General features: G+C 34.8%; 1 protein-coding gene across 2 annotated transcripts; it reads right to left on the bottom strand.

Annotated features, from left to right (window-relative positions):
* Positions 1-2,764: 2,764 nt before the first annotated feature.
* Positions 2,765-15,764, bottom strand: LOC112694354 (L-asparaginase-like). 2 transcript variants are annotated; one of them, XM_025569793.1, is made up of 14 exons: positions 15,583-15,764; positions 13,543-14,070; positions 9,354-9,495; positions 9,155-9,266; positions 8,380-8,505; positions 7,998-8,208; positions 7,179-7,291; positions 6,901-7,086; positions 6,467-6,580; positions 6,146-6,373; positions 5,287-5,411; positions 4,652-4,774; positions 4,097-4,199; positions 2,765-3,115 (listed from the first exon to the last, which is right to left on the bottom strand). In XM_025569793.1, the coding sequence occupies exons 2-14, from the start codon at positions 13,889-13,891 to the stop codon at positions 2,873-2,875; spliced, it is 2,175 nt and encodes a 724-aa protein (XP_025425578.1). In that variant the 5' UTR covers positions 13,892-14,070; positions 15,583-15,764; the 3' UTR covers positions 2,765-2,872. The 2 variants fall into 2 exon arrangements, with proteins under 2 accessions (XP_025425578.1, XP_025425579.1); XM_025569794.1 differs by lacking the exon at positions 15,583-15,764 and adding an exon at positions 15,399-15,544.
* Positions 15,765-16,161: the final 397 nt, after the last annotated feature.

Raw genomic sequence — 16,161 nt, 5'->3', positions numbered from 1 at the left:
CAAAAAAAAAAAAAAAAAAAGAGTGCTGAAAATGATTATAATAGCTACTATATATAATACTTATATAATATATAAATTATAATATTATTTTATTTAACTTTATCATCAACAGGGTAAAATCAAAACTTACATAAGAAAAACATTAAACTATTTTTATAACATATTTCCATATCAAAGATATAATTTTCTTTAAAAATTATATTGATTTTCGGTAAACTTTCGTATTTATAGTTCTATAATTTCTAATTACCACGTTTTAGGCAATTCACGTTAACATCGTAATCACATTCTTAGAGACATAGACTTTAATATTGAAAAAGTGATTTATCGTTTCTTTAAGAGTAAAACTAGCATTTGCAATTTAAAAACTCTTAGATATAATAAAATAACATAAAATTGTACATATGATTGGAATTTATCATTAATTATTAACTGTAGAAAAATTAAGTTATATACTAATGTACGAAAATCTATGTAATTAAATATTTCATAAGCAATAAAATAAAATCTTGAGTTGCCTAAATATTTTTGTTTATTTATTACAACAAAAATGTAAGCATACTATTTATTTAATTTTATTGTAGAAACTGAAATATAATGAAAAATAACAATGATTTAGGGCACCAGTACTATGTAATATTTAATTGAAGAAATATTTTAGTTGGAAAATATCAAGCCCGTTTGTTTTTCAGTCAATATAACTTGGAAGTTCACGAGATTACGACTACGCCTACGGGGCTCAAAAGTCGAATTCGTCAGTTATGTTTTGGAAATCAATTATTAACACTAAATCTAATTCGATGACATGAAAATAATTTTCCAGTTAAACCACTTATTTACAGATTTATATTTTAAAGTTGTCAATAAATAATGAAAAATTATATTTTTCAATTCTTATAAAAATATTCCTACTAATTGTTATTTTTACAAGTTTTTAGTTTTTTTAAGGCAGACTCAGTTTCATAATCCCCTCTAACGAGCTGTCACTGGAAATAATAAGTTAATTTATTTTTAACTGACTGAAACAATTATTTTGTGGTGATAATATTACATATTGTGAGGAATAAACCAGATAGGTGAATAAATTTAAAAACAAATGTTTTATTTACCTATATAAAAAAACATAATTGTTCAAATAATAGATAACGGATAAAAACTAAAATTTCCTTAAACCATTTATATTATTTAATAAAAATACAATAAAATTGTTATATCTGTTTTCGACCTTAACGTAGTAAAAAAATTCTCAAGTTTCGTTGTTTTTTTAAGATCTTTCGTTTTTTCTTCTCGCTCTTCTTACAATTGTTTATATTTTGCACCACTTTATCGACATCTTTCATAACTCATTTTATAGGTAGTGGTATTAACACCGAAATTAAATAGTTGATAAATGCTAATATAAACAACAATAAAATACTCGTTGATTATGCTATTATGGCAATCAAGATGAATAAATAAAATATCAATATTTTATCTCGTTGGCCACGGCAATCAACGTGTTAAATGATAAGTCATAAAAGACACACATTTTCCTATTTTTTTTTCAATTGTGGAAAATTTGTCGCCCCAATCACTTGCTTGTTTTGTTAGAAGGTAAACCTGACGCTGCAATTTACACTCGAAAATAATACGAACAAAAATATAAATGCGTCGGTTCGAGCACAATATGGTAGTCTTACTTATCATATTCTGAACGCTTATTCATCTAATAAAACTCTGCGGCGAGTGATATAATTACTATTTGTTATAAACATTTTTTAATGATTAATAATTCTTCTTAAAAATTTTAATACATTAGAAAATTTTCGTTTTCACCGTTAAGAAATTGCCGCCGGGAGAAATTTCCCCATTGCCCCCCCCCCCCTTAATTTGGTACTATGCATATAATTATTATAAACAAGACGAATCGAGCATTTTTTTCTGAATTCTATAGTAAAGTTGTTAACTCCCAGTACTTTTCACCTTTTTCATTTATCACGTAAATAGAATATCATTAAAACATAAACCAACACAATGGGATTCTAAGGAGATCTCTTGATGATTTAACACTTTCTCCATCGCAAAACTGACAACAATTAATATAATAATAATATACTCGTAAAACTATGTACAAATGTTTTGAACTAATTTCATTAATTTTACGCTAAATAATAATTACTATAGAATAATATAATCTTACCTTAGTCTTATTTTAATTTCACCTTAATTTTTTTTAATATTTTCTTATGTGTTAATTTAATTTAAAATGCTAAACATGATGATCTATAGCTTATTTTTACTGTATATATTAATATTATCGATTGTCTTATGAGTACACACGAGTATGACTGCACCGAATTTCAATTGTCATTATGTAATGTACTTCACATGTCTCAAGAAAAATATTGCAACCCATTATAACTTGTGATAATGTACGTGGTTAAATATAGTTATTGCGTACCGCTGAGTCGCATATCTAACGCACTTATACATGCATGTTTACAATTGAAATAACAAAGTTTTATACAAATACATGTAATTATGTATCAGTACGACTCGGAGTAGTTGGCGAACAAATACGAATACAAGGTTCGTTTTTTCTTTAGTTCATGTACTACGCGTTTACTATTTTCTCGCGACAGAACTTTCAACTCGAATCTCGTTTGATCTTGTTGTCGGCCGACATCTGTACGCAGTCGCGCCGCGATCGACCTGTACAGTCGCGTGCGTATAAAACAACATGTGTGGGCACTCGTTGTATGCAATGAAATAAAATAACAATACATACAGAACACGATTGATATTGATAAATATAATAGTAATAATAATAATAATATCATTAATTTTATAATAATCGATGGTATCGAGTGATAGTGGTGTGCAGTCGAGTTGTTTACAGATCATCCGGCTGCGGTGGTTCCGGCTTCTTGTGGTGGTTTTGCAACCGCTCGTCGCCATAAAAGTGCCGGTGCAGCATGTCAGCAAGGGACGTGTGTCCGGCCGCCCTGGCAACGTCTATCGGGGTGGCTCCCATAAGATCAATCGGCGGCGTAATCTCGGCGAGTCCAAGCGTGCTAACGGTCGTTTGCAGCGATAGCAAGTATTCGGCCACGTCCAATTGGTTGGTAAGCGCAGCCTATATGATGATGATGATGATAATAATAATAATAATAATAATGTATTGTAATAAATTGCATTTGAGACGCAATAACTGAAACCTGACGGGAAACGGATAAGTCCTAATGTGTGGACGATTTAAAATACGTCATTCGAAGGAACCTACGATTAGTTTCGATTTATTTTCATCTTTACCATCGTTCAAAGGTCTTGTACCTACGTGAATTATTTTTCCATGTGATTACCATTACGTTTTACACCAGAAAAAGAATTTCGTAGGCATTCCAACAGAAAATGTGACTTTCCACACGAAGCATAACAGATAAACGTTTACATATGTTAGTTTCTACATGAAAAAGAATATACCGGTACGTAAGTTCCTACACAAACCAAAATATATGTTTCATAGTTGAAATATCAGAAAACAATAATATAAACGAACATTACTATTATTTAGTGAAAAATTACATGAAGGAAAATAATACTTCCACCAGTATTTGGACTAGTGTTATTTCTAGTACAAGTATTAAGAACATTTTCTCTCCAAATTCAACTCAAATTGTCATTTTCAACCTAATATATTTGAAATAATAGAATTTTTAAAAATATTTCAAACAAATACATACATTAAAATAAGTACATCGTATATCAATAGACCTCAAAAAATAAATTAAATAAACAAAATTTTATAAAAAAATATTAGAATACAACTTAAAACAAATAAATCCTAAGTTTAAATAAAGTGGAAAGGAAACTTGTATTCTTTATAATTTTTATTCGTGTAGAAACGTAGACGTAATCAAACGTGATTTTTGAAATTTTTTTAGAATTAACAAAGTTAGTGAAAAGAAAAATAATGTTTTTTACGTTGGTACGCGATTCGTGTAGTCATTAAACTTTGTCGAGACGCAATTCACGTGCAGCGAAAACAGTCACAATCGGTAGGTAGTTATAATGATATATAAATAAAAAAAGAAAAATAAATAAATTCACTACGTACTGCGTGCAATGGTGTTCTGCCATACATGTCCTTGGCTGTAGTCGGATCAGCCCCAGCAGATGCATACGATTTAAGACGAAGCACGTTTCCTTTAGCTGCGGAACTATTCCAGAAACAAAATAATTAATTGATTACTTGCTAATAATTGCAATTAGATAAATAATAACTTCTATCGGTCATGAAATCGTCAGAGCATTATTAATTTGATACATATTGGTCCATACGATTGTGAATAATTAATTCACCAGACTAATAAAGATAACTAATATTCGGACAATCGGTACCAAAATTATGTTATAAACAGCTACAGTTTGGTTATAAAAATTTAATAAATTCGTACTTTTAAGTTGATCCGGATCAATAATATAATAATTTTCCAATTACATTTTCCGTTGAAAAATTAATAAGCATTATTTCCGTAATATGATTGTTATACTACAGTAGTTTTTATTTAAAAATTTAGTCTTAACTACGGGTTCGTGGTATAAATTTATTAAATTCTAGATCAGTTCAGCCTTGGCTTAAATAAATCGTCATGGAAATCATTATACTCACTTGCACAATTGCTGAGCTACGTGTTTAGCGGGTGAGTTTAGATGGGCACCACACCTTCGCAACAATGCCACCACGTCCTTTCGATCATTTTCTACAGCCTCAATCAGCGGCGTTCTGTCAAAGCTAGAAAATTGCACGTGTAAAATATAGAAGAATACTTACATCATACATATATACATAAAAACATTATAAAGACATGTCTAGGGGACTCGGGAAGCTCTAAATTTACTTTTTTATTTTCTAAAAGCTCACAAAAACGTTTTATATGTTTACCCACCACATTTTTTTTCAGCGTATAAAACAAATTTATCTATAAGAACATATAAGTAAACATATGTTTCCGATATATTACCATCAATCCTTCATTATTTTAATGGTTTATGAAAAATATCGATAATATTAATAATTTTGCTGAAATAGTGTTGTAAAAAAAGTTTTTTTATTAATAGTCGTACGGTATTTTCTTCAAAATTATTATTATTTTTTTTTTACTCATAAACAATTTAGTTTTAGAACTCTAGCCCCAGCCTCTAGTTTTGTCAATGGGTATGTACTATTTAATATAGTGTGGCAAGTGACAGTAGGTAGTGCATTCGAATAGTATCTAGAATTATTGTTTATTTTTATATATTTACCGGTCTTTAATGTGTACGCTGGCGCCGTTCAACAATAGATATCGGACAATACGAACATCGCCCAGAGCACACGCGAGGTGTAGAGCTGTGCGGCCGTCGGCGTTTTGTGCGGAAAAATCAGCACCCTTAAAACATAACAGGCTATATGAATACATGTTGTGTAATGTTATATTATTGTAGTGACGCGTTATATTCATTGTTTAATAAATATATGTATAGATATATATAATTTCGCAATAAAACATAAAAGAATGATGTAATAAATGACATTTGTTTTATACTAGTACAAGAAGCGGGGTTTCTCAACCAGTGGTCCGTGTACCCGTAGATGGGAATTCAAGGTACCATTAAACGGTCTGAGTAATTTATTAAAAGAAAATAATATATTTTTTCAAATTACTATTTAGTCACAATCTGTAATTTATAATTGTTACATAAAGATAGTTACATTCTTTCAAATTGCCGTAAAAATATTGAACAACTAAAACCAATGGTTTTTTTCTTTTTTTTTTTTTTCATTTATGATGATATACTAAATATTTTAAAAAGATTTATGACTCAGAAAAAGTTAAAAATCACTGACACATTGATCATGGACAAAAATAAACATTTTTATCAATACTGAAAACTGTGAAATATATGATATAACGAGAAAAAATATATAAATTAATAAGGAACTTTTAGTTCATATTTTAACCAAATAACTTTTTTATTGGTATAAGTAGTAAAATAACCATTTAAAAAAAATCTATACAAGTAATTTTGACTGTACGTGACAATATAGTATATTATATATATTACGATGAATATAACTAAAGCAGTCATGGAAATCGATTCATTAAGTATAGTTTATACATACGAAGCCTTTGAGCTCATCCAGTTTATTCAAGTCCGACCGAACAACGGCATTGCCCAACATAGCAGGGAAGAGTATACCCCCGAGAGCTGTTAACTCTTGTGAACCGTTGACATGCAGTAAAGTACGGGCTACGGCGTCTACCAGATCCCATTCGTCCGCAGCACGGTTCTTCCGAGGTGGCTTTGGTGGTCCACTGCTCATTTCGCCCCTCAAGTTTGCACCAAGCATCTATACATATGACACACACACGTTTATGGTATAATTCAACAAACGAATTATTGTATAATACATATAGACAGTGCTGTTTGCGCATATTCTTACCATCCTCTTGGTGCTGAGGTCCCAGTCGTCCTTGGACAATACGTATGAGAGCTTAGCTAGGGCCGCCTCGGGTGTGATATCGTTGCCCGAAATGACACCGACTTGGCTTAGCACCTGTTTGTGTATACGCACAAAAATTATTTTATAACTGTAATAAACATATCGGCATAATAATATATAATGTGGTAATCAGAGCCATCGACGGAGTTTTTCTAGTATTAAATACACCTAGTCGAAAGTTATGTTGAAATTTTATAGCGAAAATACATCGTAATATTTAATCAATAATATAGACGTGTTCGTAAAAAAATCTAGATTAACTTCGATATAGAAATATGAAACGGAAACACAAGTCCGTTCGATCATTCGGAAACCCTGTTTTCCATTGGTAAAGTTATGATATCATATAATATATTATATGGGCGTGCACTTACGTGACCCGTCTGGTACACGGCCGTCACCGAACCCTTGAAGCACTGGCTGCAGTTGAAAACGATGACTCCTCGGTCCGTGGCCGCCTTCAGCTCGGCCATGATGTCAGACCGGTTGCCCGGTAAGTTGCCGGCCCCGTAAGTCTGGAGCACCACTCCACGTATGGGCGGTTGCAAGAATGTCCGAACCTATAACCACATACATACGCATGAACAATGGGATCCCCGCGAATTACATAATATTTATCAATCGTTGGAACGAAATAAAATTAATACTGTACCGTGTCGGCGGTTATGTTCGGGAAAATGCGCAGCAAGCTGACGTTCTCGTCGAGTTGCAAGTGAACCGTGAACTTTTCAATCGACCTCGGACGGAAGATTTGTCTGAACGATACTGTATGCAATGACAACGCAGTAGACACAAGGATTGCAGGTGACGATGACATGAAACACCGGATATAGGATTACAATTATTTACGCGCTTTAAATGTAAGTCAAAAGACGTAAAATTATTTAAATGGTGATGGTGTCAATTGGGTAGTTAACGGCTACCAGTGACAATGTCATTCATAAAATAATTTTATTTATATTTTATAATGAAAAAAAGAAAGAAAAAAAAGAATTAATATTAAAGAAAAATGTCTAGCGAACATGCGACGTTTTAGAAATGTGTGCAGGCAATGTTATTATTTATAATTTATAGGATATTTTTAACACGTAACATTGAACACATCAGATGAAATAGTTTTAAACACTTTTTGTTCTAAATCATGATTTAGTTATAACCACGTATTTGTGTGTTATTCATGAGGCAAGAGGAAACAAAAGCAGTAAGAGTGATTATTCAAATTAACGTTGAAGGGAAAATAGGAAGAGCAAGACCAAGATAGAGATGGTTTGATACGATTGATACGAAAGCTAATGTTGGTGTGTGCGTAGGGAATGTAGAAAACCGAGACGAAGGAGGCTTAGGACAAAAGTGACCGACGACCACAAATAGTTTGGAGAGAGGCGAGGGAGAAGAAAAGAAGAAGAGTTACGACCGCGCGTTGCTACTTCGGTTGCTATATATTTCTCAGGTACATTAATCGTGTACGTACCGTTGATGTCGATACCGACGACTGCTAGTGGTGGCATGTTAGGCGAGTCGAATGCCGCGAAGCTCTCGCAGTCGACTTTGACGGTACGGTTGCCGCGCAACAGCTTGTTATGGAACAGAATCGTCACCTCGGGGATGCAGTAGTTGCCGGCCATCAGCAGACTGGTGACGAAATTGTCACTGCCGTCGCTTCGCAAATCGAACACGGGCAACTGGAAGAATGCGGCGATTATCACGATGAACATCACACGTCCGCCGCCGTATCGTGCGCGTTCGGTCAAAGGCGAACGCGGAGTGGTTGACGGGACGAACATGTTACCAACAGTACTACTAATAGATAGATACCAACAGGTAACCAACAGGTACCAGTACGTGTTTCATACCTGTGCTCCCGTGATGATGACCGTCTTGCCAAGGTTCTCGAACATGAACGATAAGGCGGACGCGGTGTATGCCAACGTGTCAGTCCCGTGCAGCACGACGAAGCCATCGTACAGTTCGTATGCTTGCTGTAAAACGACAAAGCAACTGCAGTAAAGATGGGTCGGTTCGTGCGTATCTCGCGGACCGGTATGACACGTGTGATCGTGTCAAACGTAAGTCATCGTGGAACATATTTTACGTTTACCGGTCCACATATGGAAAACAAACAAAGCGTTCGATTTGGTTTGTAAACGCCAAGCGTATAAGAAAAACGACTCGATGCGTTCCTTAAGTCACTGTTGAACGGTTTGTGTAATAAAATGCGTGAACGTCGAATGCAATCCGAGGAAATAAAAAGTAAAATTAGTAAATAGTAAAAAATACTCGTAAAATCCGCAACGGTAGAATAAAACTCGAACATTGGAACTCAAACCAAAAAACGGGGATCTGCGCAATTTGCACACCAATACGATTACGGCTAAATACCTACGTTGGAATCGAGGTCATATTTAACATTAGGCAAGATAAGAAACTGCCTATGATCTCTGTTATTAGGATTTTTATGAACCTTTTTTGTTTTTAGAATAAGACTTTTATCGTATAAAATGATTATAAGCAAAATATAACATTAAAAAGCAAAAAAATCATCGGGAAATGACACATTTTTTTGGGGCGGCCTCAAAATGCCTAAATCAGGTCTCCTGATTGGAATCATTATAATATTGTAACACGTACCCAAATGTCCTCTGCTATGCTTCGCCAGTCACGCATACACATGTTGCTCGAGTCCAACAGCTCCGGGTACTGGTACACCGAATAGACGATTCGCCGGAATCCCTTGACATAGCTGTAACAAGATGCACGAAAAATCGTTACAATCAGCACTCGATGATGTTAAAACTCATGGACAACACACTGCTCGTGTAATACTAACGGCAACACTAGCGGGCTGCAGTTCATGGATTGCCCGTACTTATTCTGGGCGTACACAGCGTCGTAGAGCCGGGGATCGCGACGCATTTTGTGCTCCATCAAGAAGTCCGTTACGTTGCCGTTGCTGGACGTGGGCACAAGCACTGCATTAGGAAAAAAAAATAAATAAAAAATAAAAATCGATTGGTAATAATATAAGAGCCCCCCCTGGAAAATCCAAAAAAACATACAGATGTCATTTTATAAAAATGCACTACGACGTTCTGAACGACGTTGAATTCGGAAGCTGATGATGTACTTAACCATAAAGGGACAATATGATAATAGTCGCGTTTTATAAACACATACTTCGTATGAAAACAATTTTTATATTTTCTACTGTTGGAGTAAAAACAATTATTCGGTAAGCAGGTAAAAGGAACAATACCGGTTGTCTTTGAGTTCATCCGTGGGATTTTATAAATCCGGACCGATTCGGTGAAGACCTGGTTCGTATGCATATACGGAAATTAAACGGCATTCATAAAACTGCACGTAGGTGGAAATGAAAACACGTAAGTATTATTAATTTTTTTTTTTTGTTTCACACATTTTAAATAACTATTTAGAATATATTGATTAAAAATATACAAGTTTATTTCGCCAAATGTTATATCGAGTTGATGTTTAATGTAATGTTTTTCAAAACGTAGATACATTCGGAATTAACATTTATACACGTTTTGATAGGTATAAATGAATCTAGTCTTATTAGTTCAAATTACTCGGAACAAGTAGCGTTATATGGTTTTGGAATATCGATTATGTCGACAGCGTGATGAGTTCGATATTTAATCGACGACTGTAACTCATATTTAACAAGTCTATAACATTAGCGAGACCTTTATTGACGGAAAAAATTTTAAACTTAGAGAATAAAACGTACATAAGCGTTTTTTTGACGAAATCTTTTAAGATGTTCACAAGACAAAATGTGTAAGGTTTATGGTGTACGTCAATACGTTTCACTGCATACAATGTCACAGTATAATGATAATCTTTATAATTAAATATAATTAATTATAAACTTTATAATTGGGTAATATAGGTCCAGATTTTAAAAAAAATACTTCGTGTCTGAATGTCATGAATTAACATTTTAATTTATCCAATTTTATTCTACGTAGGTACTTACAATTGCATTTTTTTTTTTTTTTTGCTCATGAAGTCCGACCTGGGTCATGAAAATATACAGTCGCCGATATGAACTGCGAATCGAGATGAAAGGTTGAAGACCACTGGTCACCTAGTAATCGATGCGTACTTCAGTCAGATAGATAAACAATAAATATTTAATTGTATCTATTATTTATATTTTATTTTATTGAATAATTATCGCTACGACTATTGTTATGAATCGGTCATTGAGTGTCTTATAATACCAATTAAAAAGAATATTGTGATGACAATAAATATATATACTTATGTATATCTAATAAGATTTTTTTCCACTCAACCATGTTGACAAATATTTGTTTTCTTATACCAGTATACGAGAAAAAACCATGATTTTTTATCAACTCTGATTATCCATGTAATTATAAAACTCAGTTAATACGAAAAAAACGTTTAAATAATTTTATTGTTGGAAACCAGTCTTCATCGAACTGAATGCAAATTATTTATTAAACGTATCCGCTATCTATCTCAACAATAGGATGGCGTATTTGTGTACTATAAAATATCAACGATTAATGTTAAACTATAACGTATTGTGTTTAGCATAAATGTATACAGTGGCGGACCAAGGGTAGTGCTTGGGGATGCTAAGCACCCTCTAAATTGATTTTAACAACCCTTCAATTAATTTCTTCAGAAATAGATAAGAATTAATTAATAGATACATTTTCTAAAAAAAAAAAAAAAATAGAAAAATCAATTTGTAAAATAAATGCATTATGAACGTAATCAAGAAAATATCAAATGACAAAAAAACTATAACGTAATATGTACTTTAAGAAAGTATTTTTGAATATTTATTTATTTGCTTCGATAATGTTTTAAAGGAGCTAAGGACCCCCTAGTTTTTTAATCTGGATCAGCCACTGAACGTATATTGTAACGACATAATAGTCCGCGAGGGTCGCCGATTCGTAGTGTACAGCGTGTCGCTGTAACAGATGTATGTACGCACGGGGTGCCTACGGGCTACGTTGTCGCGGTGAAAAAGGCAACTTTCGTTCCAAACGACGTTGCAATTACTGTTGATTTCGCCGTCGAAAACGGATGCGCTTGAACACTCACCGCGGTCAATGAATGGTTATAATTAGCGGGACAGTAACGCGTTTCGCAACACAACAGTTGAGTAATAATCGCACAACGAAAGCATACACGCGCATGTTGGACAAACGAGTAACGATTACGATTCGAACGCGAACCCGAGCACGTGTTCGCACCGTGCGTATCGGCTGCGTTACGGTCTCGTTGGTACGTGTTCAAGGCCCTATGACGGCGGAAGACGATAAAGGAAATACTGTTAGCAGGCACCCGGCGATGGACATCAGTGACGGATTAAACATTTGTGGGCCCCAAGGCAATTAAAATGTTGGGCCCTACAAATATATTTTTTACATACATCTTTAACATTACTATCCAATAATCTAAATAAACAGTTTTAATAATATCCAACTATTATTATTAAATAAAATAAAATATAGTTATCCGTTTTCACAGGGCCCCTTAAATGAGTGAAGCCCTAAGGCCTAATCCGGCACTGATGGATAGCGTACGAAACTTTTGTGCTTTTCGTGCGCACACGAGAGAACCGCGTTACAACGAACGAACATGGCGGACAGTTTCCCGTGCACAACGGTCGTGCAACCGAATTGTTATGGTTGCCGAGAAATATTAAAAAAAAAATAATAATAATAATAATAATTATAAACGACAACGACGACGATGGTGCGAACGCATGAGGTACGCGTGAGTTCACGATCTGCACACGCGATTGTCCGCCCACAATTGTCTACGCGATTACTATCTACGCACATCTAATCTACTCGTTGGTTACTGATTACCGGTGATCGTCGAATGCGAAGCGTGCGGGATCAATCGAGTCGTGCTGAACGTACAGAAATCGGTAATTTTCGTTACTCGTAAGTAATTGAAACGCGATCAAGATTACGTAGCGTTCCGTTTCCAATATGTAATATGCATCACGTTGTGTTGTAACGTAATAAAAACCCAATCATTCCATCGCTCCGGACTGCTAAGCGCTAATCGATCTCCTCGGTCCTCTGCGAACTACGGGGTTTACCAATTCGTTTTTATACGAAAATTACGCGTACATCACGTTTCCCGAGAATATAGTGAATATAAATCTTATCATTTCCGAAATAACTCCATTTCGTTGTCCACATATTTTTTCCATTAAACCGTCTGAAATCGATTAAATCTCTTTTGCCCAATTTCCCTATAGTGCAGAGGTGGCCAAACTTTTTTCGGCCACGATCTACTGAAAATATACTTCACCTTTGAAGATCGACTTTCTTAGAAATTTCTTTTATAAACCTGAATAAAAGATAAAAACTTTACAGGTAAGATTTATCGACAATTTGTTCATGACCACCACGATTATTTTTGTGCACGTGGCCTAAAAATAAATTCTAACATGATCGACTCTGAAATCGTCCGCGATCCACCGTTTGGCCGCCCCTGCTATAGTGTATGGTTCCATCTGAGTACAATATCATAATGACAATAGTAAAACAGGTTTGACCGTTAAAACGAAATGAAACCGGTTATTGAATGCCGGAATTTCGGATCGTCTGGTGATAACCAGTGGCGCCGAAGTCCATACATGAAGGTCATCATAAATATAAATTTTTATTTTGGAGATGTATACTCCGTGGCCGGGACACTAAAATAAAATTGAAGCCTATGGAAGAATATTCCTTGAGAAAATGTTGAATATTGGGTTAAGAAAACAACTTATAACTGATACTCTTCTAATATCTGATAAGTAAACTGAATACTTAGAGAATAAATTGTTTACATTTAGTAGAACATTTCTAAATTTTCTGTTGATGGGTGATTAGGTGTCTCGCCATACATATAAGTATAGGTTTCAGCGCCACAGGTGATAACTTATAACACCGTATCTAAGTAATAACCCAACCCCTGAACGATCGATATAAATACTATATACTTACTATCTTCATCATTTCGCATCATACCAATGGTACCCCCAGTATAAATGACCAGCACTTTCGATTCGTTTTGGTCGTCATCCTCACGTGCGGTCATCGAGTCGCAGCGTGTCCGGAACGACTGTGGAGACGTCGACTCTAGGTACTGAAACGATTGCGTCGGTTGCTGGTTCGATGACTCGTTCTTGTGGATTTTAATTGAAGGAGACGTGTTCAAGGGCTTCATTTTTACCGCATTATCATTGTGACCGTTGCTAATACCGTATTTGGAGGAGAAACCGTTTCTGTTGGCATTCTCCGATACAGCGTTCTCGCCGTTTACATGCGGTAATTTTTGCGACGGTTGATTCATTATATCCACGAAATATCAGCAAACTTGTGTCAGTATTAGTAGTAATAGTGGTATTAGTAGTAATATTAATAGTAGTAGTAGTTATTGTTGTTGTAGTAATAGTAAAAGTAGTATTAGTAAAATTAGCAGATTGAGGACAATAGTGCTCGTCACTCCAACACAGCGATTCTCAAGTGCACCTAAATATGAAATTAACATTTTTAAAGTAATTTCCTACGATAAAAGCAAAATAAAAATGTAAACAATTTTTGATTCATCGTCGTATGATTTTTATTAGCTAGCTTCCAGGTGTACCAAGCTCAATCCTTACAACCCATTTAAATTCAATGAGTCATAAGTACATGTGTGCATAATTTATAATGGTATGATAGGTACCGTACAGGATAACATATTTAAAACCAATTTATAAGATATGGTAAATCCATTACTGTTTTCCCTTATCGTCTCTCATACTTCCCACATTCAGTCAATTGCATTCACACAAAAGATTAGTTTACTTTATAATAGCGGGTGTGGTCACAACTAAAATGGACAATCCATGTTTTATCAAAGACAGATATACTCATATACCCAAATATATATTGTATAACAAAGAACGTTGACATCGTGTAGTTCGAAATAAAGCAATTTAAACAAGTTCTGTGTAGTAAAACGCCCAGGTACCTCTCTGTCTTTCTATATATATATATATACATATACACATAAGTTTGCTTATCCGGTCAAACAACATGGTTTTAATAATAAAATAATTGTATGATTTTTTATTATGCGTTCATGTATTAACGTTTCTAACATTTGCAGTATAAAATAAATAGTTATAAACTATGAAAACAATAGAACGCAGTTAAATTATTATTATTATTAAATGGCAATGCCAGGCCAGACTGCACGTAGGTGTACCAGATTCGAAAGAAACTTTATACACACAAAATAAAAACCACGCATCACAATTTAATGAACCACTAAATTAACAAACGTTGATTGTAACCGCGTAATTAAATATATAAGCACGTTTAAGACTTAGCTATTGAGAAATTGGATTAAGTACGTGGCGTTTGATTTTCGTCAAGAAATGAGAAAAAGTTCAAAAATGAGATGCTGCTGTTACGAACACATAAATAAAGGCTACGTTAGTTTTCGGTCAAAACGGTCTTAATATTACTAAACAGTTGTTGAGTAAACGGTATTACGATAAGGAACGAATAAAATGAGATAAATTTGGGGGTCGAATCTTTTTTCGAATCATTATATAATATTATAATGAAACAGTGTATGCATATTATTTGCGTAGTGCCATCATGTCGTTGACAAGCTGAACTACAAACGAAAAACACAAGTTCACGGATCTATTAGCTTCCGTGCGGATCACTCTAGTACAGCTATTACGAAAAAATTTGGCACACCAGCGACTTTTTAACAACAAAAAACCGTCGGATTTAATATTATTTTTTTTTTATCTGTTTTTTTTCCTCGAACCATTCGTAGAATTTTGAGATAATCCACGCACCTATAGTGCTGCACAACGATTTTTCGGCCGTCGCTTGTGCGCCATTTTCGTGGAAAGTCCGCGGTCGGTTTCCCAGATCATTGTTTCGTCCCCCTGCCCGGAAATCGAGAAAACGCGTTGCGATACGGTTGTTTTCAGTCGGTCTGCTGCGAACCGCGATTGTTCGCCGTGAACGTTTACTTACCGTTTTGGGATTGAAATCAGTCCGAGAACACCGACGGGCGCGAGCACACACACGAACTGCACGACGACCGCGCCGCAACTGCACGCAGACGGCGGATAACAAAGTTGTTGGACGGTACGAGCTAGAGCTGATGTGTTGATGCACGCGTCCCCGTGCGAACACTGAACTGCTGTCGCGTCTCCCGCGTACGAATATAGTACTGTTATTATTATTATTATTGTTGTTGTGGTTGTTTCCGCTACGGTATTATCTTATGGCTCCGTGTTTCAAGAATTTCGATTTCAACACAAACATTAACGATCTTTAATTACACGATTCACTGTGAGCTGAAACCGTACGAGATAACGTGTTTTCAATATTATAATACATTTTGCACCAACCTTCGCTCTCAGATTTTAACGCGATTATTCTAATCAATGTTTTCAAATTATATGTTAAGAAAAAAAAAAGAAAAAATACAATAGCAGTACGACCGGGACTGGATCCAGGGCAGGCTCGGACTGGGAGGGTACCGGCCTACTATTATACGTAAACAGGCGGTCTACAATGTATTGTTTTGGAAATTTTTCAATGTGTTTG

Source organism: Sipha flava, unplaced genomic scaffold, assembly GCF_003268045.1.
Source record: "Sipha flava isolate LNK unplaced genomic scaffold, YSA_version1 127_pilon_pilon, whole genome shotgun sequence".
NCBI classification, from domain to species: domain Eukaryota; kingdom Metazoa; phylum Arthropoda; class Insecta; order Hemiptera; family Aphididae; genus Sipha; species Sipha flava.
This window is presented reverse-complemented; position numbering and strand designations above follow the sequence as displayed.